A 26,416-nucleotide genomic window follows, 5' to 3' on the forward strand; every position below is an offset into this window, starting at 1 on the left:
TAAAGAACTCATTACAAAAATTCGCAGGGCCTACCCTTTCATTCACTATTTCAGTTTAACTGAGTATTGTTTTCAGATATAAGGAGGTTAATAGCATTTTATGGTCTCGTTCGGTCAAATATTTGGAAGTTATTAGTCAATGAAGAAGTATACCTAAACCGACATTCTTCTTTTGTTTTCCTAGCAAAAACATTCTATTATTAGTATTTTTTCAAAACCCTTGAATGAAAGTTACCACTATTAATGGAATACATTTTGTCAATAAAAAAAATACCACTCAATCACATAAATACCTGTTAGGATCCAATTCAAATACCAATAATTATCAATTTCTCATAATAGTTCAACTCACTTCAAAAATATACCTACCAAGAAATGACAAATTGTCCAGGAATATTCTACCATAATATTCAAAGAGTCTTTGACCCTGCACTTGTTGAATACTTCTATATTAGCAAAAAACCTGATTGTTACGTAAAATGTGCCTATATTCATGGGACTATCGTGTTGTCTAGTCGCACCCGACTAATAAATTCTAAGAACTCGATCGTCACAGCCCTTGCCAAGTACCCGAGTTTTAAGAACAAGAAGGGTTTTGTACCTGAATGAAGATAGTTATTTTGTTATCCTAAATCATTATTACTTGAGTTTTCTAGATGAAAACATGTAATATGTTTCATTACATTATTTTCAATATATTGCATTTTTATTCAAAAAGAACATAATTATGGTATAAAATCCATAAACAAAACACTGATCCTTCATTTGAAAGTTAATTTAATTTTTCAATTGTCGTTTTTTTTCAGGATATAAACCAGTTAATTGTTATATGAGAGCAGTTTGGTTTTTATGCAAATAAAATGAACGATTGTGATGCAATAGAAAATATTGGAGTTATTCTCGTGCGCCAATTTTGTTCATCTAATATGCATTGCACATCAATAATTTTCAGAGCGTGCTGTTGAGATTAAAACGAAATTTGATTACTATACACAGTTGCTATTTCTGAATTTTACTTCAATATGCATTGCACCAAACCACTGATTCTTTATCTACATCTTTGCAAAAAGGTAATTTTTGAAATTGATTGCTTCCCTCCTTTGTTTGGAAGATTCTCACACTTTTTGTATCCACTACCAGAAGTAGAAAGTCAAAATCTTTCTTTCCTAAAAATTTGTCTCTCCTAAAAATATATTCTTTTAATTTAAAATAATTTCCTATCGACAACGGCATAAATCGAAATAATAATTTGGGAAAAACGTAGCTTCATATACTGACATGTTTCAAGTATATGTGGCGTGTTTAACGTATGTACATCTTATATTGCATGTCTATCTGGATAAATGAGACAAGTGAACAAAGATCACGAGAAATATAGTATTGATTAAACAGGTGTAACAGACAATTATTTGGATGAAATACATTCAGAATTACAAGGTCATCATTTCATCTATTGAAATATATAAAAAATGTAGTTATGTAACTGGAAGCTGTATTTTAAGGCTGTTACGGTTTGGATGGTCCACCCCGTAACTTCAAAAACTAAATTGGTCCGATAAGCCGATCGTCGTTCGCTGGCAGCTCGTCCAAGTGGAGAATTCGTTCCTTGAAAAGAAAAGAAAAAAAGCGAACAGCTAATCTGGGTTTTGATAAACAAGTTCTCTTCTGGTCGTGTGTGTGTTGGTATTTCGGAATTGTACCCTTTTCTCTATTGTGCAATAAGATTTGAAGCAATATAACTTATTTACTTGACTTACAAGAATAGGGAAGGGCACTAAAGTGAGAACTCGAGTAGGAACGTTATGTAGGAGTAGAATGTGCTTGAAAGTTAAGAAGGAATTGTTTTTCATCGTTGTCTCTGCTCTTGGTTGTGGTAGAGTCTAGTATCTGTGGGGAGAAGCATTTCAAAGCGATATTAGGAAGAGCGTTCCGCCAATAGCATTCACTACAGGGCGGATAAAATACTGGATAAGCAATTGTGCCTTTTCCTTTGCTACTTATTTTGGATACGAGAGGTTTTGTGGACGTAAGGACCCTCAAGAAGTAACTTAATACGTATTCAAGAGCAACTGGTGAGTGACTTTATTTTTTTGTGCAGTTTATAGTGTTCCAGTGAGGGAACACTATAAAGTGGAAGTTAATGAAGTAACCAGTTGTTACATTATCCGTGAAATTTTAGAAAAACTCCTGAAAGGTAGGCAACCAGGAATACATTTCAATTATCTTTCATATCGCATACGAGAGCTGCTGCCATCATCGATGAAACGAGGAAACCTTTTGTTTGTAGCGATAAGAACTATCGGGTAGTAAAAAAGGGATTGGATAATTTTTTTTAATTCAGAAAATGGCTCGAATGTCTTGAACGCTGAATTCTGTCGATTGTATATTTTACGCTTTAGGCGGTTTTAATTGATCACTGTTCCTTTCGACAGTGATAATTGGTTGAATAATTCGTCGGATTAGATTATCAACTGTCGATTTGTCTCTACGGAGGATTTTAGATATCAGTCCTTTTTTTTGTGGAAAAGGAAGTCGACGTCTCGCGATTATTAGGCAATATGTAATCGGAGGCGTTTAACCCCATATATTGAAATCATCTCGAGGAAATAAAAGTTACTCGGAAGATAATATATATCATTCGCTGGTAGCAATATAATAGTCATGGTCGCCTCGTAAGGATATAAGTGAACACCCGTTCCAGGAAGTGCAGTACTCCGTACAATCCAGAAATCTGGCTAAGTACCGCATAGCGGAATTTGTTCTTGATCATTTATTTTGCTTTCCGTAACTTCCACGGGCCAATATCTACATTTAGTAATCATCAACGGGGAATTACTCTCAGCGAATAGTGTTTAAATGTTTTCTGTAATTTGTATTAGTTATGTTAGTTTTGCGTAATGTCTTTAGGGGACTGGACGAAGACCTAGGTACAATACAGATCTCATCCACTCTTCTTTCCTCTCATGAGGATTTTCTAATCGAAACCCCCCCAACCATTTTAAATCTTGTTTTATTCATTATATATTAAATTGATACCGTAGTCTTTCTAATTGTTACCTGCCAAAGTTCATTATCAATTGGTTACTATTTAGAATAGATCTTATAGATTAAATTTCTCTAATTTCTTTATTTTGAGTCAGGGTTAAATATTTGAATCTATTGGCGCCCGTTAAAGTGACACCTAGTATTTTAGGAACTCAACCTTCTCTCCCTGTTCAGGCTAGCTGTGAGCATAACCATTTACTTCACCTTGTTTACGTAACCATTTGGTATGGTTGGTTTTTTTGTACAGTTCAAAGCTGATAAATTACGTAACAAGTAGTGAAATTGGCACCCTTGGCGTGGAGTTCTAATAAATCTTTTGGCAGTATTTCCAGGAAATGTATAGTTATTCGAAATTTTTCAAAATCAATAATTTGAAACGGTAGATAATTATAGGAACAAAAAAAGAGGTTGTTTGTTTTTATTTTAAGTACCTACCTTGGTTTTATAGCAAGGCTTGTTTATTTGTTTGATTTTATATCGAGTTAGAAAAATAAGCATTCTATGTGAAAGATACTGGCTCGTTGGAGTATTATTTGATCAATTTTGTTTCTAAAAGTTATTTCAATAGTACGGGAGCTTCAATAAAATTTAATTTTGGTATTTTCCTATTTTACCGTGTATATAAATTTCATGCTTAAAAATGGATTGTTCAGGACTAGTTCGCGATGAATTGATTTATGAACTCAACGTTAGGGGTTATTTAAATACAGAGGGAGAAACGGTCAGGTCGATGCGTGATAAATTGAAAGAATTATCGGATAAAGATGAATTCGGAACAGTAGAGTATCACGCCTCCTTTAGTCCGAATCCCACGGATGAAATAGATGTTTGTAATGGAAAAATAATTGCTTTGAATGACTTTTTGATCTCTCGTCCCAATGTTAAACAGAAAAGTAGTGATGCTAAATATTTAGAGGCGAAGCTCAAACATCTCTTTGCGCGATTGGAGAGAGTGAAAGTGCCACAAAATGATAAAGAATTAGCTAATGCAAAAACCAATGTTTTTCGTCAATTATCAAGTTTAGAAGAACAATTCGATGCGACGTTAACTACTGCTGTTACTGATAATGTAGTACCTAATCGTGATCATTTATCTTCTGTACATTTAAATAATAGTTATAAACCATCTTCTACTCCTGTTCATGAATGGAATATTTCATTTTCGGGTAAACGTAATACCCTTAGCGTTAATGCATTTTTAGAAAGAGTTCAAGAGTACAAAAAGTCACGTCATGTATCCGAACAAGATTTGCTCGCTTCCCTGAAAGATTTATCAACAGATAAAGCATTAATATGGTATAGGTCCGCGAGACTAAAAATTAGTACATGGGATATTTTTACGCGAGAATTAAGAGCTGAATATTTGGGTCACGACTATCAAATTGAATTGTGGAATGAAATTCGTAAACGAAGGCAAAAGCCTATGGAAAAGGTGGGTGAATATTTCGCGTGTATGATTAATATGTTCAACAGATTACCGGAGCCTCCAAGTGAACAAGATAAATTGAATACTTTGCATCGTAATATCGACCCTTATTTTATTGATAGATTATCCTTGGTTACTACTAAAAACATAGATGAACTTCGCGAAAAATGTAAAATAATTGAGATTTCTCGGGACTTAGTCTTTAAGTCAAAAATGCTGAAATCAGTCTGTCTTCTTGAACCAGATTTAGCTTACGAAACTCCCTCTAGTGTACCCTCCATCCTACTCGAACAGTTTCAGCTGGGACAAAATGTTGGAATTGTAATTCCACGGGACATGGTTTTTCTCAGTGTACCTTACCTAGATCGAAACAATTTTGTTTTCTATGTGGCAGGCCGAATGTTACCAAATATTCGTGTTGTTGTAGTTCAAAAAACGGGTTTGCAGACCGCCGTCACCACATCAATCGACGGGGATTTCAAAATTAACATTATCATATAAACCTATAGATGACTCACGGGAGTCTTGGAAAATTTTTGTACAGGGTGAATACAAGAAAGATAGGATATCGGCACTTTTTACATCACGAAAAGGATCCAAGACCTTATTTGAATGTATGTATTTATGGTATTCCTTTTCAAGGTCTACTAGACTCTGGAGCCTCACAAACTTGTATTGGTCGCACGGGGTGGCAAAAATTATCAAAATTGAATTTGTCATTAGAAGATAGCATCCAAACAGTCACGATGGCTAATGGGAATAAGTGTACAGTTTTAGGTATAGTTAATGTTCCGATTGTGCTGGAACAAAAAATTAATTTGATTGAATGTTTAGTAGCTATAGATTTAAGTGAAGAAATTATTTTTGGAATTGATTTTTGGAGGGTCATGGATATTGTTTCTTCTTTTCGTGATAACACTTTCACTTTAGCAAAACCAGATGAATCTATATGTGAGATTGAAAATAGTTCTCAGTATTTGGTAATGGGTCAAAAGGCACAGGTACGCGAATTAGTTCAATTCTTTCTCGATCAAATGGGGCATAGTTTAGGATGCGTTAAGGGCGTGAAACATGTTATTGATACTGGTGATAGTCCCCCAATAAAACAGAGGTATTATCCGTGCTCGCCTTTTATTCAGGAGATTGACGAAATGTTATCGCTAGGGATTATTGAACCATCGAAATCTGCGTGGTCAAGTCCGGTGGTGATGGTTAAGAAATCTAATGGAGACTATAGGTTTTGTATCGATTTTCGCAAAGTAAATGCAGTCACCCGAAGAGATGCTTACCCGCTTTCGTATGTCAACAATATTCTTGCTCGTTTGAATAATGCCAGATATTTTTCTTCCATCGATATTAGAAGTGCCTGTCACCAGATTTTGCTGGAAGATTAAAGTAAAGAGAAAACTGCGTTTACTGTTCCGTCTCGAGGACTGTACCAGTTTATTCGGATGCCGTTTGGGTTACATAACAGTTCAGCCACTTGGCAAAATCTCATTGACACAATATTAGGTCCAGAGCTGGAAGAATTTGTTTTTGAATACTTGGACGACATTATCATAGCTACTCTTGATTTCGACCAACACTTGAAATCTTTGAGAAATGTGTTTCAGAAGCTATGGGTTATCTCGTTACAAAAGACGGACTCCATACGGACCCAGCCAAAATTAAGTCAATGGTTTGTTATCCTACTCCAAAAGGAGTCAAAGAGGTTCGACGTTTTGTGGGTAAGATATCGTGGTATCGTCGGTTTGTTCCGAATTTTTCATCTTGCGTTGCTCCACTAACTAAGCTGACACGTAAGAATTGTAAATTCGTCTGGTCATCAGGATGTGAGACCACCTTTCAGAATATAAAACAGTTGTTGATTCCAGCTCCCATTCTGACATCTCCAGATTATTCTCGTCAGTTTTTCCTCCACAGATAGGACTGGGCTGTGTTTTGTCTCAAAATTTCGAGGACGGAGAACGAGTCGTATCGTATGCTAGCAATACCGTAACGCCTGCCGAAACTTGCTATTCCACAACGGAATTAGAATGTTTGGCTGTTTTTTTTTTTGGAATAGAGAAATTCAGACCCTATATCGAAGGAACAAAATTCACGGTAGTAACAGATCATTCATCTCTTCGTTACCTTCACAAATTGCAAAATCCTTCCGGGAGATTAGCTCGATGGGCGTTACGATTACAGGGTTACGATTTTGATGTTATTCATCGTAGTGGGAAATTTCATTCTCTTCCTGACGTTTTATCAAGGGCTGTTTCAAAATCTCCAGAGGTCGCATTCGTTGATGTTGACCCAAATGATGTTGATACATGGTATAATCGATTGAGGTCTAATATTATATCCCAACCAGAAAAATATCCCAAGTGGAAAGTGTCAGAAAACAAGGTATATAAATTTGTCAATTCAGATGCACCAGTGTTTGACGACAATGCGGACTGGAAACAAGTGGTCCCCAAAAACCTACGCTTGGCTGTGTTTCATGAAAACCATGACGAACCTTGCGCTGGTCATCTTGGTTATTATAAAACTAGGAAAAGAATTTCTAACCTTTATTATTGGCCAGGCATGAATAGTGATATTTTAGGGTATGTTAGGAAATGTGAAATTTGTAAATCTCAGAAATCAGATCAAAAGCCTCCATTTGGTGTTATGTCGAGTCGTATTGTTTCCAAGCCATTAGAAGTTGTCGCTACTGATCTGATTGGTCCTATGCCTCTATCTCATAGACGACATCGATTTGTCTTGGTTGTTACTGACCTCTTTACGAAATTCACTATGCTTTGTCTTTTAAATACGGCTACTAGCGAGGCTTGCACTAAATTCATTGAAGAAAATGTATTCATGGTCTTTGGTGTCCCAGAGCGCCTACTCTGTGATAATGGGAAGCAGTACGTTTCGAAAAATTTCAAGAAAATGTGTGAATCGTATGATTGTCGAATCTGTTTCAATGAGCAGTATAGTCCTCATGCAAACCCAACAGAAAGAGTTGATAGGAGACTCTCAAAACTATGATTCGTAGTTACATAAATGTATCTCAACGTTGGGATAAAAAACTCCATCAGATAGGTTTTGCTTTACGAACAGCTGTTCATGAAATTACAGGATATAGTCCGTCTTATTTGAATTTCGGCAGAGAAATTCATATGTCAGGTAAAATATTCAGACAAGGCAATGGTTCACAGGATCAGCCGTTGGTTTTGGCACCAAGACATAATTTGGCAAACCATGTTCAGGAAATCCAAGATTTATGTGCTAAAGTTGAGGCAAAACTGAAACAGTCGTACTCGGCCAGTGCACAAAGGTACAATCTTCGTCACCGTCCTCTCTCCTTAACGGTTGAGCAAGTGGTTTGGAAAAGAAATAAAAAGTTGTCTGATGCTGCTGATTATCTCCAGGGGAAGCTAAAAAAACTATCTACCAATGTATAATAACTAGCTGATTTCGAAACAGTCGTTCGTTAGGTTCGTGGCATATCAAAGATCTGAAGTTGGATTGAAAAAAAAATGTTAGTTTGTTGAAATAGATATTGGTTCATTTTTTTTTGAGAAAGTGAGGGAAGTGTTACGTTATCCGTAAAATTTTAGAAAAACTCCTAAAAGGTAGTCAACCAGGAATACATTTCAATTATCTTTCATATCGCATACGAGAGCTGCTGCCATCATCGATGAAACGAGAAAACCTTTTGTTTGTAGCGATAGGAACTATCGGGTAGAAAAAAAGGGATTGGAGAATTTTTTTTTATTCAGAAAATGGCTCGAATGTCTTGAACGCTGAATTCTATCGATTGCATATTTAACGCTTTAGGCGGTTTTAATTGATCGGTGTTCCTTTCGACAGTGATATTTGGTTGATTAATTCGTCGGATTAGATTATCAACTATCGATTTGTCTCTACGGAGGATTTTAGATATCAGTCCTTTTTTTTTTTTGTGGAAAAGGAAGTCAACGTCTCGTGATTATTAGGGAATCGGTAATCGGAGGCGTTAAACCCCATATATTGAAATCATCTCGAGGAAATAAAAGTTACTCGGAAGAGAATATATATCATTCGCTGGTAGCAATACCGTAATATTCATGGTCGCCTCGTAAGGATATAATTAAGGAAGTGAACACCCGTTCCAGGAAGTGCAGTACTCCGTACAATCCAGAAATCTGGCTAAGTAACGCATAGCGGAATTTGTTCTTGATCATTTATTTTTCTTTCCGTAACTTCCACGGGCCAATATCTACATTTAGTAATCATCAACGGGGAATTACTCTCAGCGAATATTGTTTAAATGTTTTCTGTCATTTGTATTAGTTATGTAAGTTTTGCGTAATGTCTTTAGGGGACTGGACGAAGACCTAGGTACAATACAGATCTCATCCATTATATCTCATTATATATTTATAGATAAGCCAGTATATAATATATTTCTATTAAATTGATACAGTAGTCTTTCTAATTGTTACCTGCCAAAGTTCATTATCAATTGGTTACTTTTTAGAGTAGATCTTATAGATTCAATATCTCTAATTTCTGTATTTGAGTCAGTGTTAAATATTTGAATCTATTGGCGCCCGTTAAAGTGACACCTAGTATTTCAGGAACCCACCCCTCTCTCCCTGTTCAGGCTAGCTGTGAGCATAACCCTTTACTTCACCTTGTTTACGTAACCATTTGGTATAGTTGGTTTTTTTGTACAGTTCAAAGCTGATAAATTACGTAACACAGTTGCTTCTATATGCAATATTGGTCAAGTGAAATCGGTAGCTCTTAACTCAATTTCCCGTCTGAATTCTCCGGAGAAAACCGTAGAACATGTAGTTGTTAGGAATGTTGATTTATACAAATTGCAAGTTTTGAAATGGCCTCCCAGGTTTAATGAATTATTGATCAATACTATTTTATTCAAGCCCTCTGGTTCAGTAATTCAAGCAAGGACAATACAAATAAAATAGAAAAAAAATAAAGATATAAGATTACAGTTGAAATAAGAGAAATAGGAATTCTGAAGAGAATTTCAATGACGTTCTTTTAAAAAAAAATTATTATGTGTTTTGTAACTAAGGTAACTTGTAAGCGACAACGTGACGTCACTGCGGCGCGTTAGCTGAGTTTGTTTTGCTTTTTTTTTTGTTGTGAGTAAATACATATTAGATGTTTAGGGGTACTCCTTTCCTTTGTGTGAATAGATTATTTAGTTATTTGTACCGATATGCATAACCTGTCTATTTTTGTGATATAATTGTTAATCAGCTTTATATCGTTCCGATTTGTCTGTTCATACCCAGTCATTCTGGGCAGTCTACAAGTTAAGACTGGCTCATTGATAACTAGTGGCGCACATTTAAATCAATCCAGAAAAATCAAATGAAATTAATCTCGTGTACCCACCCCAACTGACACTTGAGCTTGGGTACGAGTTCACGCACCTCAGATGAATAAGGGTACCTAATATTATTTGAGTAGTGCGTAACAAAGCACACGTTGTACTCACTTGTTGAAGTTTAATAAGTCAATGTATCTGACCCACTGGGGTCCTAAGCTGACCTTAGACTCTCTTCGATTCAGTTAACCTGAATTTCGATTTCATGTTATGTTTCTCCAGAACTCCCCCGATCCAGTTGTCGATAATATTCACCACATTTGGCAGGAAAACTTTTTTGCTGGCATGCCTATTTAGAATAGCGTTGGCATTCTCCTTTCTGGGTAATATTGCCCGCTCAAAATCGGTTTCGCTATCTATACCCATTGACTTTGAAGGCAATTTTTAAATAATTGAGTTCCATTTGAAGATTCCCAGGTTCGCAGATGCATCAAACCCTCTCGCCTGATGTATACCAATAAATCAGCAGGAGTGAAATACGCACTCAGAGATGGTTCCCACCTTATCGCATTTGAAGAGACCCAAGTCCTCGATAGAACTGAGTTACTATCCAATACTATATAGGGAGGCGATAAAAATTCAGGATGACGAACACATAAATAATTTCAGCTGAAGGGAAGAGAGAATCAACGTTAATAAAATCTGGTTAGCTGCATATAATTTCTCTCGTATCAGGTCATTCAATTCAACCAATGTGAACGAATTCACACCCTCTACAAACGATATGTTTACAGTCATCGGACTTATTTGACTTTTGTTAGAGTCATTGGTACATGGACTGTTTTTCCTGCTTTTTAGGATTCGTCCACTAGATGTATCTGTTACTAGTTACTAGTTAAAAATCCTCTCTCTCTCTCTCACACGAAGTTATCATACATGCATTCAAGCCACGTTTGAAGTCAGTCGAGTCCCAGGCACATGTATGGTTGGCTCCGATCTTACCTGCACTGATGAAGCGTAATAGGCTGAAACCGGACTTTCGGTGATTCGCTCGATAGATTTCAGCGTGGTACTACTGCTAGAGGAACAAGAAGCATCGTCGAAACTATCTTCTGGTAACTTAATTGATTGTTCATCATGGTATCAGCCCGAGAAGTAGTTGTTTTCCGTCGGGAATTTATTAGATTCTTCTGGGTAGGAACATAAGAAGAGATGAATGTTTCCAAATATTCATGTTACTCACTAACAACATATAACATTAATGTTCCTAAAACGTATGTTTTTTTGATACAGCCATCATTCTTAATTTTATTATTGTAGCTCTTACGTGTTATGATGATGTCTGATTGTAACTCTCGTGAGGCTTACTTTTTTTAAACCTTTCATCAGCCTGAGGTAATTAGGTTTGAGTGGAATTGGAAACTGTAGATAGCGATTTTATTCAACAATTCCTCAATTAATTTCGAAGTTGCAAGGGCTGGATTAAAATGTTGATTATTCAAAATGTTTCAGTTGATATCTTTAACTTCAATTTGGTCATGAAAAGAAGTTTGCTTTGAGAGGTTGGATACGGGTCATGTTTCTTTCACAATAAGTAAAGGTTGGATGTTTTTCATTTTTTTTTGTTTTTCGTGAATTTTGGTAAATTTTCTATATCGCTAAGACTTTGACCAATTATTTAGGTGAATACGAAAAATTCATTTTCTGTGATCGAAATAGTCAGGTATGTAGGCTACTTCATTATTTTTTATTATAGTAGTGTGCTGTATCAGATAATTTGCAATTCCACGGAAAACTTTCTCCTATTTGCATTAGATAATAGAGGATTTTTTCGGAAATAATCTTCCGTTATATTATCCACATATGATTCACTATCACTATCACACAAGAATATTTGCTCGTGAAATCGAAAATAAGTAAATTTTTCAAATCAGGTGCGTTTTTATCGCCAGCTCAAGGCCACCCTGCTTTCCCCAATTTCTCACAGACTCATGTTTTGATAATGATAAATATGAATAAATTAGAACTTACTTGAGCGTTACCAATATAAAAAGTGCGTAATCAGGTGGATATGTTGAGAGATCAATTGTTATGCTATGTTACATGGCTGTTGAGAATGCGAATAGCCATGATGGTCCTAGCTGGCTCAAAAATGTATTTGCTAATCATCAACACAGTGATTCATTTTAAAAAAAATAATGGGTTGTTTGGAGTAAGATTTTTGTCACACTTGCATAGACTATCCAGAACATGATATGAACATCGTATGCATTTAGACAGGTTCCCTGTCGGAACGAAAAAACTCTTGTGCATATTTCATTGAAATTAGAACATTAAATTTTGATTGGAAATACTATCATATATTTTTGTTTCAGATAAATCAACATGGCTGTTATAGTGAATACAATGAGGGATTTCAATAATATGTTGAATAAATATCAAGGTTTGTATTTAATTATCATTTATTTTTATTTGATTGTTTCGTGATATGAGAATTCATGTCCTTTGAACAGTTAGTATAGTTTAACTTTAGGATTATTTTCGAAACCAATTTTTTTTACGAAGTAGGTCTTTTTTTGTACGAAATGCTCAGCTGGACACAGTATTTTCATCTAGCTGTATATTAACTGGCGACCATTTTTGTATCTCTATTAAGAGAAAATGTGCACGAGTCAGCAGAAAACTCATATCCCGCACAAGGAGGGTCTCAGGAGGTGGCATTTGACAGAAGAAATAACCTTCGATAATCAACGCCAAAAGAAATTATAACTTCATGTCGGCAGCTCTCACTACAATAACCTAATGAGGACTTATTTTTATTCGCGAATGTGTACATTATGACTGACAAGGGTGTGAAGTCTGCAAAAAAACAACTGATAAAATTCATCGCTTTATCAATTCTTAATAAAAAAATTCCTTTTTCAATATGTGTGAAGGTGAATGAGATGAAGAAAACTAAAGTCATATGGAAAAGTGCCTGTTTCTGAAAGGTAGCACTGGAATCTCTAACGTATAATGAATATAAAATAAGAACTGCCCTCAAACTACAACTGCAACACTCTTTTCGACGCAGGTTTCAACAAGCGAATTGACTTCATGAAATGAAACAAAGTAATTCCTAACACTAAAAACTTGGCTTTTAGACTCACATCAATTATTTTTAGGGCACAAATTGGCCAAGTTCCCGCTAATCATCAACACAGTGATTCATTTGAAAAAAAATAATGGGTTGTTTGGAGTAGGACTTTTGTCACTCTTCAAAACTCTCATGCCACATTTTACTATTTCCAGACTTTCCAAAGCACCCAAAAATTTCTTGTCAACCTTTTTTTGTATTTTTTTTCACCTTCTTCAATCTGAAAAATTATAAAGTCTGTCATTGACATTTATTGAGGACGTTTTGAAAATGAAACGAACCAAAAAAATGCAGGATTTATTAGATTACTTTCCAATTATTAAGTTGGAGGTAGATTATAGCCGTTGAAATGAGTTTCTCTAGAATTATTACTGATGAATAGGACATTTTCCTTTGTGACAAATACTTTGAATTTATGCAATAGCGTATTGGGGTGAACTTGAAAACTACACCTTATAAAGTTCCCCATTATAATTTTTATATTTTTTCAGATTCTGGAGGGTGAAACAAAAATAAAAAAGTTTGGTACAAAACATGCAAAAGTCGTGTCATGAACCGAGTTCAACAGTTTTAGAAAGTGTTCATTTATTTTGTGGTTGTTTTCAAATGCGTGCTGAGCGACACTAGCCTTGTCTATTCTTCGAAATCTGATATGTGCCGCGTTTTCTTAAGAACGAGTTTCATTAGCTTGTTTAGCCTAACCGAAATACTTTTTATCAACGTGCTCACAGTTGGAAACATAACAAGTCTATGGAGAAGAAAGATACGATATTGAGAAAAATATTATCAAATATAGTTGAAAAGTTATTTAGGAAACGTAAATTTGGGGAGAATCGTCGTCAATCTTCGACTTTTCAAAAAGGCACTATTATTCTATATGGACGAAGATACACTATCGGAGCAGATGGCATTATCTAAAAGTTAAACGTTAAAGTAGATTTCAAAACTGCTTGTTTACTTCAACAAATGGCCTAAACGCAAGGTGTTGAAAACTGAAAAATCGAGATGTGAGGATTCTAACAAAAAGTATATCGGTTAGATTAAACGAGCAATTAAAAGTAATTTCAAAGAACGCGCAGCACATATCAGATAATTCCAGTATCAATCAACACCTGGGAGAACGGTGATGAAAATAAATAAGCACTGTCTCTATTCGTTGAGATCGGTACATTATACTAGACTGTTGGATATTTTCGAAAGTCTGGAAATAGCAAAGTGTGGCACGAGAACTATGAGCAATGGCAAATTTCTGATTCGAAACAAACCATCATTCACGTTTATTCGAATTCGCGAGAAATGTGTCTAAAGGTGAATGTGAAAGGGTACCCGAATATATATATATATATATATATATATATATATATATATATGACTTGTCTACAAGTCTCGTTACTAGTTCTATGTGTCAGAGTGACCAGTACGAACTTAGAGTGGAGCACAGCACACATAGAACTAGTAACGTGACTTGGGGACAAGGGAGATTACGACCTCGTCCTCTAGTCATGTAAGTACAAATCTAAGTGATTCTTGAGAATGGATCCATAGATATAAAATCGAGAAAGGATAATGCAGCCAAGCTGCTGAAAAATAATTCCATGAAAGTCACCGGTAGACAGCTGTTTCAGCCTATTGGGCATCATCAGTACCGGGCAGGCGGTCCTCGATTGAAAACAAAATGTGAAAAACCAAGAAAAGTACTTAATGAAAATAACTGCGTAAACGCAAGCGAGACATAAGTGGAAACACCTATTGGTGTGACACCCAAGTCAACTTGCTAAGTTTTTATGTCAGTGTTGGTGGTTTGACCAATCAACCCAAATGTCTGCCACCGCAGTTCTCGGTTGATTGGTCAAACCACCATATATTTGATATACTGTTGTTCGGGTTGAAACGCGTCTGTAATTTTCATCTTTGCGACGTTTCGGCTCCTGCTTCGGAGCTATTTTCAAGAATCACTTGGAATTGTACTCACATGACTCGAGGTCGTAGTCTCCCTCGCAGTGCGAATTTAGAGCGGAATATATGCATATAAAGGATAAAGTTTTTTCAACACCAAGTAGAGATATCGACCATCTCAAACAAAAAATAAGAGATGCATATATTAGTATTTCACCTATTATACTATATCTTCAATCGATTCAATTAGGCCTAAACCATAAGGTGGTTGAAATTAGCCACATCTGCCAAGACAAGTGAATGATTAACACCCTACCAGAGGCGTATCTTGGTGTGTGTGTGTGTGTGTGTGTGCGGTTGCCTTAACCCGTAATTATCAAGCCGGATTCAGACATGCGACACTGAACATTCAGACAAAGTCTGCTGTATTCCAGTGGTTTTAGGCAAAATTCCAGATCAAATAAACGAGTAACGCTTGCTGAATGTGTTTGTGTTCATCAAAAAAGAAAAAAAAATCAAGATATGAGTATCCCCAATGAAACAGTTTACGAATTATTAACTGAAATAAAGCAACAAAATGAAAATATAGTTAGACAGAATAATACAATTAAAAAAGATATTTTGAATCATAAACTATCTTAAACTATCTTAAAAACTGAACTAACTCAATCAAAAAAAATGAATGAGGAGTTCTTAAAAGAGAATGGCCGGATGAAGAAGAAAATCAACAGTCTAGAAAAACATTATAAGAAATATAATCTATTTATAACCGGGTTAGCAGGCGAAGAAAACAGTACCAAAGAAGATATTTATACCCTATTGAGAAACAAACTCGAAATCGAATATTCTAAAAGTGACATCAGAGATCCATATAGGGTTGGCAAAACTAATACAAATACAACAATACCTGTAATAATTGAAGTGTCCACATATAATTTGAAAACTGAAATACTCCAACTTTCCAGGACCAAACTGGGACTCAGGGATCTTCATTGCCCCTGACTACACACAAGAAGAGTACCAGAAAAGAAAACTCCTATACGGATAACTCAAACTATTTAGAGAAAAAGGATCATTGGCAACTAAAGTGAACGGTGTCTTGATAGTGAATGGTGAAAAATATACATACGAAGATTTGACGAAGTCACCGGAAGATATAGGAAATGAACAAAAGATGAATTCTATAAGTATATCATCTACTCCAACACCTCAAAAAACAGATCTAGTACTATTCACCCCAACTGCAAAGGACAAGGAGAAAAAAAAATAAGAAAAGAGGTAAAGAGAGAAAAGAACTACCCAAGTGACATCTCAAAGGAAAGAAATAATTCAGCAAAATAATACCCATACTTTACTCTTTTTCCAAACGTATGTATGTATTAAAAATTATTGATAATAATGAACCAGTATATTCGAGATTATGAAGTAGATTCAGTTAGAACAATAACCATAAATAATGCATGCGAGTGTTAAAATATAATAGAAGTGAAAAATAAAAATAACAGTTTCACTATGTTACATAACAACATTAAAAGCATCGATAAAAATCTCGATGAGTTCAAAATTTTTCTACAAAATATAAACTTTGACTGTCTTGTATTAACAGAAACAAGGAAAACACAAATTTATACAATACCTATACCATATTACAATACGATTTACAATGAAGGTAATTATAATCAAAATGATGGGACAATAATTTATATAAAAAACAATTATGTATTCGATTTTGATTTCATTCAAATAGAGCACATAAAATTTCTAAAAACAATTATTAAATTTAGAAAAAATCTATTTTCGTGACAGCATGCTATAGATCACCATCTTCCGACATAGGTGATTTCATTCGAATTCTTCAGAAATACTTCGAAAATAATCAAACAGAAAGTTACTATATATTTATCGGCGATATGAATATAACTCTTCTCAAAGATGATGAAAATAAATTTGAATATTTGAATACTCTAAATGAATATGGATTTATTTCCACAATCAATGAGCCAACAAGAGTAAACTCATGTCTCGACCATATTTTTATTGAATCAAAATTAAATTCCTATGTGTACAGTACGGAGTAGACGTGTTTGTATCTAGAGCTGACAATTTATACATTTTATTAGAATCTGTGTGAAAAATAATCTAAATTTTCATAACAAAAGAAGAAAGGTGAAATTTGTGACAGATTTCGTAGAAGTACAATAAGTAAGTTGAATTCTATTATATCAAATGGCAAGCACGAGATCAATCAAAAAGGGCGATGATGAACTGCTCTCAACAATTAAATCATTAGTAACCAATGTGTGTAGCTCTGAAGTATTCATTAATACTTTGTGCAACTCTATTTCGAAAATTATAGTAGAAACATTTGAAGGGGAAATTAATTCACTGAAAAAAGAAAATGAAAATCTTCACTCTTTACTGAAGAAACAAAGAGACACGATTAGTGCAATGATGAAAAACCAAGAAAAATTTGAACAATCTTTACATCGCAAAAATCTTCGAATATATGGAATGAAAGAATATAAAAATGAAAATTGTATGCAGAACGTTGTGGAAATAATTAACCATAAGATGGATTTGAATTTGACTGATTCTTGTATTGAAAGTTGCTATAGAGTAGGGAAATTCGTGAAAGATGAACATAGACCAATAATAGTAAAATTCTATAGTAGCTATCATAAAAATATGGTTTACAAAAATAAAAAACTCTTGAAGAAGACTGGTTTTGTTGTAAGAGAAGATCTAAGTTCGGAATAATTTAAATTGGTGAAAGCTGCTTCTTTAAAGGTTGGAAAATCCGGAAATGTTTGGACCAATTATGGAACCGTATTTATAAAGTTTATTAATCAAGAAACCTACCACAAAATTGATACCTTAGAAGATCTGGAAAGATTTTGATGGATATTACTGATACTTCATTTTTTCGAAATGTATATGTATATTCAAGCAACACTTTATAATTGTTATGAACGCATTTTCTTTGATACACATTACATCTATACACACAAAATATGGCGGCCCTACGTGTACAGTTGAGCTGGCACCCACTTGAATTGTAGATAAGGATTTCAAAGTATTATCATTGTTTTTTTTTTCTTTTTTATTGTTTGGGAACATGAACCCTGGATTTTTGCAGGTAGGTAGCTTAAATACTAGATCCTTAATACCTTCGTTATAGGATATTTAATTATTAGTTTCGGAGTATTCCTTTGATATTTTACTTATATGTGAATCTTGGCTCACAAGCAATATAAGTGATGAAGATATCTCCATTGATGATTATAAGTTGTACAGATTGGATCGAGCTAACAGAGGTGGAGGGTTGTGTATTTTTCTGAAGGAAAAATATTCCAGTGAAAAAATGTATTTTCTTCAGACTTGCCATTCCAGTGAACAATTGTGGATTAAAGCAACTATTCAGAAAAAAAAATTGCATTTGGAGTGATATATCAGCCACCTAATTTTGATAATACAGATTTTATAGAGGAGTTTGAAGATGTTCTCGCTCTTATATATCCCACAGTAGATGGCATTATTTGTGGGGGAGATTTCAATATCAATTTTTTAGATTACGATAATAACAATACCGAAAAAGTATTGTCAGTTATACAGTGCTTTGATTTAGATCAAATTATAGATGCCCCAACAAGAATAACTACAACAACATCAACACTTTTAGATGTAATTATACTAGAGCTGAATGGGTTCTTGACAAAGATATCATTGACACTAATGGAGTTTCAGATCATATGCTCGTTCCTGTAAAGTAAATATTAGGACTGATGAAGATAAGTTTAAAATTCATGAATTTAGGGATTTCAAATATTTCAATGAAAATGATTTCAAGAGAGACCTTTACTGTATTCCTTTTTCAATATATTTGATCGGGAAGGAGCTGATGAAAAAATAACTTTTTTAGTTAGCTGTTTGACAAATCTTTTCGATAGACATGCTCCCTTGAAAACATCAAGAATAACTAAGAAGCGATCCCTTGGCTAACTGGTACAATAAAAGAGATGATGTTAATAAGGGATAAAGCTTTCAGAAGATTCAAAAAAACTAAATCAGAAATTCATTTTCAGTTCTATAAGGACATGCGGAACGTCACAAATCAGGCGATTAAGAGAGAAAAGAAGGCATATTTTATTTCAGAGCTCAATAAAAAAAACAACAAAGATCTCTGGAAAGCCATAAAATCTAATGAGTTCATACCAAATAAAATTAAAACAGCATTCCAGAGAATTTGAAGAATCCCTCGCAGTTAAATGATTTTTTGTTAACAAAATTCCTATTAATGAACCACCCCCGAACTCACCTCTTTCTATACTGACAATAAATTGATAGAATTTAACTTTAAATTTCAGGAAATACATGATATGTTCGTTTTTGAAACAATTTCTATTATAAAAACAAATGCAATGGGATATGATTTACTGAATATAAAACTCATAAAAATGTGTTGTCCACATATAATTCCATATGTAACACATATTGTGAATTTTTGTCTGAAAAATAATATTTTTCCCACGGTATGGAAGAAAGCAATTGTAAAAGTTGTTCCAAAAAAAAAATAATCCATCAGAATTCAAAGACCTACGCGCCATTAGTTTATTACCAATTTTGTCAAAAGTTCTTGAAAGAGCTATTGAAGTTCAGTTGAAAGAACACATTGACAATTTCTCTATACTTCCAATAACTCAATCCGGATTTCGTAAAGGACATAGTTGTACAACTGCTTTGTTGCATATAGTGGACGATATTATAAGAGCACGTGACGAAAAAAATAATACAGTATTGGTACTTCTTGATTTCAGTAGAGCGTTCGATACTATTAACTTCGATTTAATGTTATTAATTCTTGGCTACATAGGACTCTCTAAGAATGCTATATCACTAATCAGATCGTATCTCACCAACCGTCAACAAAAGGTTACCATAGAAGGAAACAGCTCACAATATTTGAAGTTGATATGTGGAGTGCCACAGGGCTATATTTTGGGAGTAGGATGAACTGTTTTCTCGGGTTTCGCTCCGTGTTCTGTGTATTTTCTCCCTATAAGAATTATTTTCACAACGTTTCGGCAAAGTCTCATTTGCCATCTTCTGGTGATATCTGGTTTCTTCAACTAGTCATATATATATATAGAAATATATAGAAAAAAAAAAAAAGATTTAAGTTTAAAATTTTGGTTACCGTTTGAAAATATTGCTATTGCTATTGTATAGCGAAACGCGTGTCACGGTTTTTGTTAAACCCTTTATAGTGAAGATAATACAATAAACTATATAAATTAGTTTCAAACAAGTTATTGTCAAATCCATTCTTCTGTTTTTTAAATCAGACTTAGATCATGACACACCATTATCCTTGCCGAAATTCATTTGCGAAATTCAAAATTAATATTTAAAACTCTTTTGATATTCGAGTAGATGATTGAAAATAGATAAAGATTCACCATATGTATTGAATTTTTCAGACTGATTTAATAAAATTCAATAGTATTTCTTGGAAAAACAATATCAGTTTGTCACAATAATTTTCAATCTGAAGGATTAAATTTTTGATCCCGAAACCTACGTAATTTTTGCAAAGCTGAAATTTTAAGAATGTGTGTATTATGCTTTTGATTTTTTATTTAATTGAAAATTTTATGCTTGCATAGGAGCCATTTTTATTTAAATAGTTCATATCTCATCAACGGTCAGAGATAGGTATAGGACATAGTGGATCAAAGTTGTTCACATTGGTTGACTGAATTCAAAAATTGAATAATATATAGGGTGTACCGTTTGAAAAAAATTAGTTACTGTCATTTATCAAAGATACAAATTGTGATGTATTTTTCAGACACTCAGTATAAAATAAGATTTGAATTTTTTTCCAAAATAACAACCACCATACCTTATCGCGAATTTGCCAGAATTTGAGTTCGATGTATCAGTTAATTCATGGGATATTAAATATTAAAAATACCATGTTTTCGCCAAATAAAATTACAAAATAATTATACATTTTATCAATTATAATTTATTATTTATGTGCTTCTGCAATAAATGAGTGGAATTTGATATAAAAATAATATTTATTATTTCAGATCAAAGAACAGCAGATTGGTTTCTCATGTCAAGTCCTTTCTACACATTGGGACTATGTATAACATATGTATTTATAGTCAAGGTAAGAAAAAGTACTTATAATAATTGGAGTTATTTCGGATAGTTGTAGAACAATAATGTTATGATTTCACGAGTTTGAAATGATAACAACATTTACACATATTGTGATCATCCTGGACTTATTCAAAGTAATCGGATGAACATTGATTGTGAAACTTCAGTATTTTCTTCTAAGGTAAATATAGAAAATAATTCTATTTCCATAAGATACTCCATTGTGCATAATTTTAGAAAAGCATATATAAACAATTTAAAGTAGCTGAAGAATTATTTTGCGTTCTGCAAAGTTTCACAAATAACCCAAAAATAAAATGACAAAAAGATAAGCAGATTTATGGCAGTGAATATGGATTTTGTTATGAAGTATGTTAACCCTACTATATCCAATATAATAAATCATGTTAAGGAGTATACTGCTTTTATCAGAAAATTGTGTTTTACACCGTATGTTTCTTAGTTATAAACTTCATTTCAGACCGCGGCCCGCCGGTCGAATACTGGTGGCCCGCCGACAGCAAAAATAATACTCTCGTACATTCGAAGAATATTTAATTCAATTCCAGAATAAAACAAAAAAAAATATGTTCGAAAAGTATGAATGAAACAATTCCTTGATGACATCGAAAGCGAATACGGAGATTTACTGTATTATACAGAAGTAAGGTGGCTAAGCCGTGGATTGACACTGGAACGATTTCTAAATTTAATAGAAGAAATTGTAATATTTCTGGCGGAAAAGCAAAGGGATGTTCCGGAACTTAAAAATCCTGGTTGGTTGTGTGATTTGGCTTTTTTAGTTGACATTACAAATCATTTGAATGTCTTGAACACACGGCTTCAAGGCAAAAATCAACTGATATCTCAGCTCTACGCTCATGTATCATCCTTTCAATACAAGCTGACACTTTTCAGATCACAATTGAATTCTGGAAATTACAATCATTTTCCGAATTATAAGAAAATGGCTGAAAAATTCAACAAAACTGCGATTAATTTCAGTTATGTAGAAAAGCTAGATATTTTGATTCAATCTTTTCAAGACAGATTTTCGGAGTTTAAAAAAGTGAAACCTCTGTTGGACATATTCAGCAATCCTTTCACGATTTCAGTTGAAAATGCGCCGGAGTCAATGCAGTTAGAAATTATCGACATTCAAAACGATCAAGATTTACGCAACAAATTCAACGAAGGAGACTTGCTGAACTTTTACCGCTGCATTGATAAAAATATGTACGAAAAGTTGCGCATAAACGCTCTGAAATGTGCCAGCTTATTTGGTTCTACCTATATATGTGAACAAACTTTTTCATTACTAAATAATAATAAAACAAAAAATCGAAACCGTCTTGCAAATGAAAGTTTGGAAGCAGTTTTACGTGTTGCTACAAGTAAATTTGAGCCAAATATAAAAAAGATTGTAAGCACTATGCAGTGCTACGCTTCAAATTAATAAATTCTTTTTGAATTTTAATAAATTATTATCAATTCTTTATTGTCTTTAATTACCTATACTTCTGGCGGCCGGCCCGCCATCAGTTCATGATTTGCCCGAGTGGCCCCTAGTTTTCATAAGTCTGTGCAACCATGATGTAGCCGTTACTACGTGGTAGGAAATCATAATGAAGAAAAGAGAATTGAAACTTTCTATGTTTCTTACAACTTTTATTTGTAACTCATGTTACTGCAGTTTCGCATAAGGACATTTTAAAAATTATACATTAAACTAACAATGTATCATTACATTAGACCTTATATACCATCGCTGTAGGTACTAATAGAGGTACTTGGCTTGATTGAGAACCTGAATTTACAGTTTACAATGCGGATGTGCCAATTTGAAAACCGATGCAACCTGGTAAATGATCAAATCGATTTAGTTTACTCACCGGTTTTCAAATTGGCGTATCCGCATTGTAAACTGTAAATTCTGGTACTCAATCAAGCCAAGTACCTCTATTAGTACCCATGGGGGTGGTATATAAGGGCTAATGTAGTGAACCATCGTTAGTTTAATGTACAAGTTTGTTATAGGACGAAACTGCAGTAACGTTAATTACAAATAAAAGTGGTAAAAACATAGAAAGGTTCAATCATCTTTTCTTCATTTCTTTATGGATGAGATGTAAATAAACAAAAATAGAAAATGTTGAATTTTCTCACTGAAATAGAAAAAATCTCACTTAACTGACCATTGAGTCACCAAGTAATCTTGTTGACTCCTGTTTGTATTGGAATCAACAGTGAAACAAAAAGTCTTATTCACATTACATTACGGATTGAAAATATCTTTTGTTATGAGTTCTGAAATGTTTTTTTTTTCAGGTATTAGGACCAAAACTAATGGAAAATAGGAAACCCTTTCAATTGAAAAATACTTTAGTAATTTACAATTTTTTACAAGTATTATTCAGTACATGGATATTTTACGAGGTAATAATTTTCACTTGATAAATTTATTGAATGTTCACAATAAAACGTATTTGGTAATTCAGCAATATTGAAATCTGTATGATAGTTACAAGTTCATTTGATACATTTTTCAAATTTATCATAGATTTTAATATAATGACAAAAGTATTCATCAACATGGGTATAATTTTGAAGCTACATTTGTGTCGCAATCAGTTCATAATTGAGAAAGTTAATTTGATTTCAATCAGAATTCACTTGAGATAGCACTCTCATCCTTTTTTTTTTCGTCATTAATGAATAATTAACAGCTGTATACATAGGTATAATTTTGAATATACTTTTGTATTGCAATTAGTTCATAATTGAGAAAGCTAATTTGATTTCAAGCAAAATTTATTTGAGATTGCAGTCTCATTCTTTTTTTCGTCATTGATGAATAACTAACAGCTGTGATTTTGATAGTACGAATTGCAACAAATATGTATTATTGTAAAGAGAAACCTCAATTTGTCTGGGATTTCTGTGAAACGTTCTGCACTGATAAGTTCATCAGTAGAACATTTTTGTTAAACCATTCCGTCAGTGACATAAGATTTTCGTGTTGTATGATTTCAGTTACCAATTTGATAGTTTTTCGACATGCATTTTCGTGGTACAAACTTTCTGAAATCTCAATAATATTATTCATCAAAAACAAAACAGAAGCGAAAAAAAAGGGGAAAAATCATCAGCTTTCCATCAAAGTTTTGGTAGGAAGCAACTTTTTTAGACGAAGTTCTGATTCCCAGAACAGAGTATTAAATATTTACCCAACATCACGTGATACAGAGCATGATAAGTAATCACGTAACATTTGTATCTAACTCTACAACAGGGAGCTATGGGCGTAAAACTTGTTCCAAAAATAACTTTATTTGTTTCACTCATCAAAACATTCAATGTATTAGCAACAAAATTGTACTTATAGATGAGATATTCAATGGAGATGAAACTTGTGATTTTCTTCTCATTACGGAACATTGACTAAATACTGAACAATTGGAAATTTTCAAATTGAAAAACTTTGATCTGTGTTCCTCCTATTCTAGGAGCACTGGGATACATAGGGGGTTTCTGTATATAAAAAGAACACTCTTGTCGAAAACATTTGTGAGTTGATCGTGTCCAACTTTTGTAAAGAGGGTATTCTAGAAGTTTGTGGAATGAAGTTAATCTCTCGAAGCATAATTTGTATTGTGTTATATAGACCACCTGACGGCGACTTTAAAGAATTTTTGTTATTATTTAGTGGAATTCTGTCTATCGTAAATAATGAAACAACAACGCTAGTTATTGGTGGAGATTTTAATATCAATTTCATGGTTGATAGTAGCAATTTAACGCTATTGGAAGACTTGCTTTCCTCTTATAAAATTGATATTAGTTTAAGAATACCAACAAGAGTAAACGCAAAATCTTCGACATGTATCGACAATTTTCAAATTAAGACAAATTATCTCTACGATGTAGCAGTATTAGACCTAAATTTGTCTGACCATCACTCACAATTCTTGAAAATTGCGTCATTCACAAAATGAAGCCAGCCAGCAATGAAACAGACAAAAAAAAATTTCGTCGGGATTTCTGTTATGATAATATAATAACGGCCTTGGATAAAAACAATATGAGCTAGGATTGTTCATTGATTTTTCACGTGCGTTTGGTTGCGTTAATCACAGCCTCTTGCTGGAAAAACTCTCGAGATATGGGATTAGAGGAGTGCCACTCAATTTATTGATCACCTATATTAAAAATAGGAGACAAATAGTGAAAATTTGATAGAATATAAATTCTGAAAAATACATTGCTTATGGTGTGCCTCAGGGATCTATTTTGGGATCTTTTCTGTATTTAGTATTCGCAAATGATCTATTAGTGTATCTAAATGGACATTGTGCCAATCTCTGTATATGTTACTCTGATGACACGAATATACTAGTTATTGAAGATGTCCTAAATATAGCTGAAAGCACTTTAAGTAGAGTTATCACTTGGTGTGAAAAAAGCAACTTGATAATGAATAAAACAAAAACTAGTATGTTACAATTCACGGTACGACGACAACACCATGAGATATGTATACCAGAATACCGAATTACAATTGGATCCCACAACAACAACTAAATTGTTAGGAGTTACCTTTCAAAACAATTTGCAATGGAAGCCCCAAGTAGATAATTTGTGTAAAAGGCTCAGAAATGCCTGTTATTCTCTCAGGTATCTCTCCATTCACTGCCGTCAAGAGATTCTACTTACGCTTTATTATGCGAATTTTAATTCTCACCTCAGGTATGGCATACTGAACTAGGGCACAAGCTCCTCTGTGGATCGAGTGTTCATGATACAGAAGTATGCAGTAAGGATCTTTGCTAACTTGGGATTTAGGGAGACCTGTAGGGGTGTATTTCAGGAGTTAAAAATAATAACAGTTGCAGGAATATACATACTTGAGGCATCCACATATGTATACCGCAATGAAAACAAATTGGCTGCCAACAGACCCTCACCCCCAGTCAACATCGAACTGCTTCTCTACCAAAAAACTTTTGAATATCAGGGATTCAAACTGTATAACAAACTTTCCGACGACATTAAGGTTTCAGGAAATGTACATATTTTCAAGAGAAAAGTTAAGCAACTCTTATTGTCAAAAAACTGCTACACTGTTGAGGAGTTTCAGCCGTAACTTCATTTCCATGTGAAGTGTACGGTTTATTCAATATACACCTTTTTTATTTATACACACGTAGAATTAGTAACTTCAATATATTTTATATTCATACTTTATAGTATTTCTAATAATTGTTTGTGACGTGGATGTCCTATACACATCCAGAGATATTTAATCATTATAGTAATTTCAAATGTATATACATTTTCTTATTTCATTTCTCTATTTGAATTTATTGATGTTTTTCTCTTTTTCATTTGCATTATCACACTGTTGAAGTGCAAACTAATTTGTGAAAAT

The 26,416-nt window shown here is 33.7% G+C and overlaps 1 protein-coding gene across 5 annotated transcripts in view; it reads left to right on the forward strand.

Annotated features, from left to right (window-relative positions):
• The window catches only part of LOC111514388 (very long chain fatty acid elongase AAEL008004), a 201,237-nt gene that overhangs the window by 147,801 nt on the left and 27,020 nt on the right, over positions 1 to 26,416 (forward strand). For 3 of the 5 annotated variants that reach the window (XM_074172314.1, XM_074172312.1, XM_074172313.1), the window contains 3 exons: positions 12,161 to 12,228; positions 20,913 to 20,995; positions 23,317 to 23,424. In XM_074172314.1, the coding sequence (XP_074028415.1) occupies positions 12,171 to 12,228; positions 20,913 to 20,995; positions 23,317 to 23,424 (249 nt within the window). In that variant the 5' untranslated portion in view covers positions 12,161 to 12,170. Of the gene's footprint in view, positions 1 to 1,708; positions 2,073 to 12,160; positions 12,229 to 16,998; positions 17,020 to 20,912; positions 20,996 to 23,316; positions 23,425 to 26,416 lie in introns of those variants that run through there. The other 2 variants (XM_074172315.1, XM_074172316.1) reach the window with 2 other exon arrangements.

The sequence above is a fragment of the Leptinotarsa decemlineata genome, unplaced genomic scaffold, assembly GCF_025532065.1.
Source record: "Leptinotarsa decemlineata unplaced genomic scaffold, Ldec_3_MD MMD2_tig00000090_RagTag_RagTag, whole genome shotgun sequence".
NCBI lineage: Eukaryota > Metazoa > Arthropoda > Insecta > Coleoptera > Chrysomelidae > Leptinotarsa > Leptinotarsa decemlineata.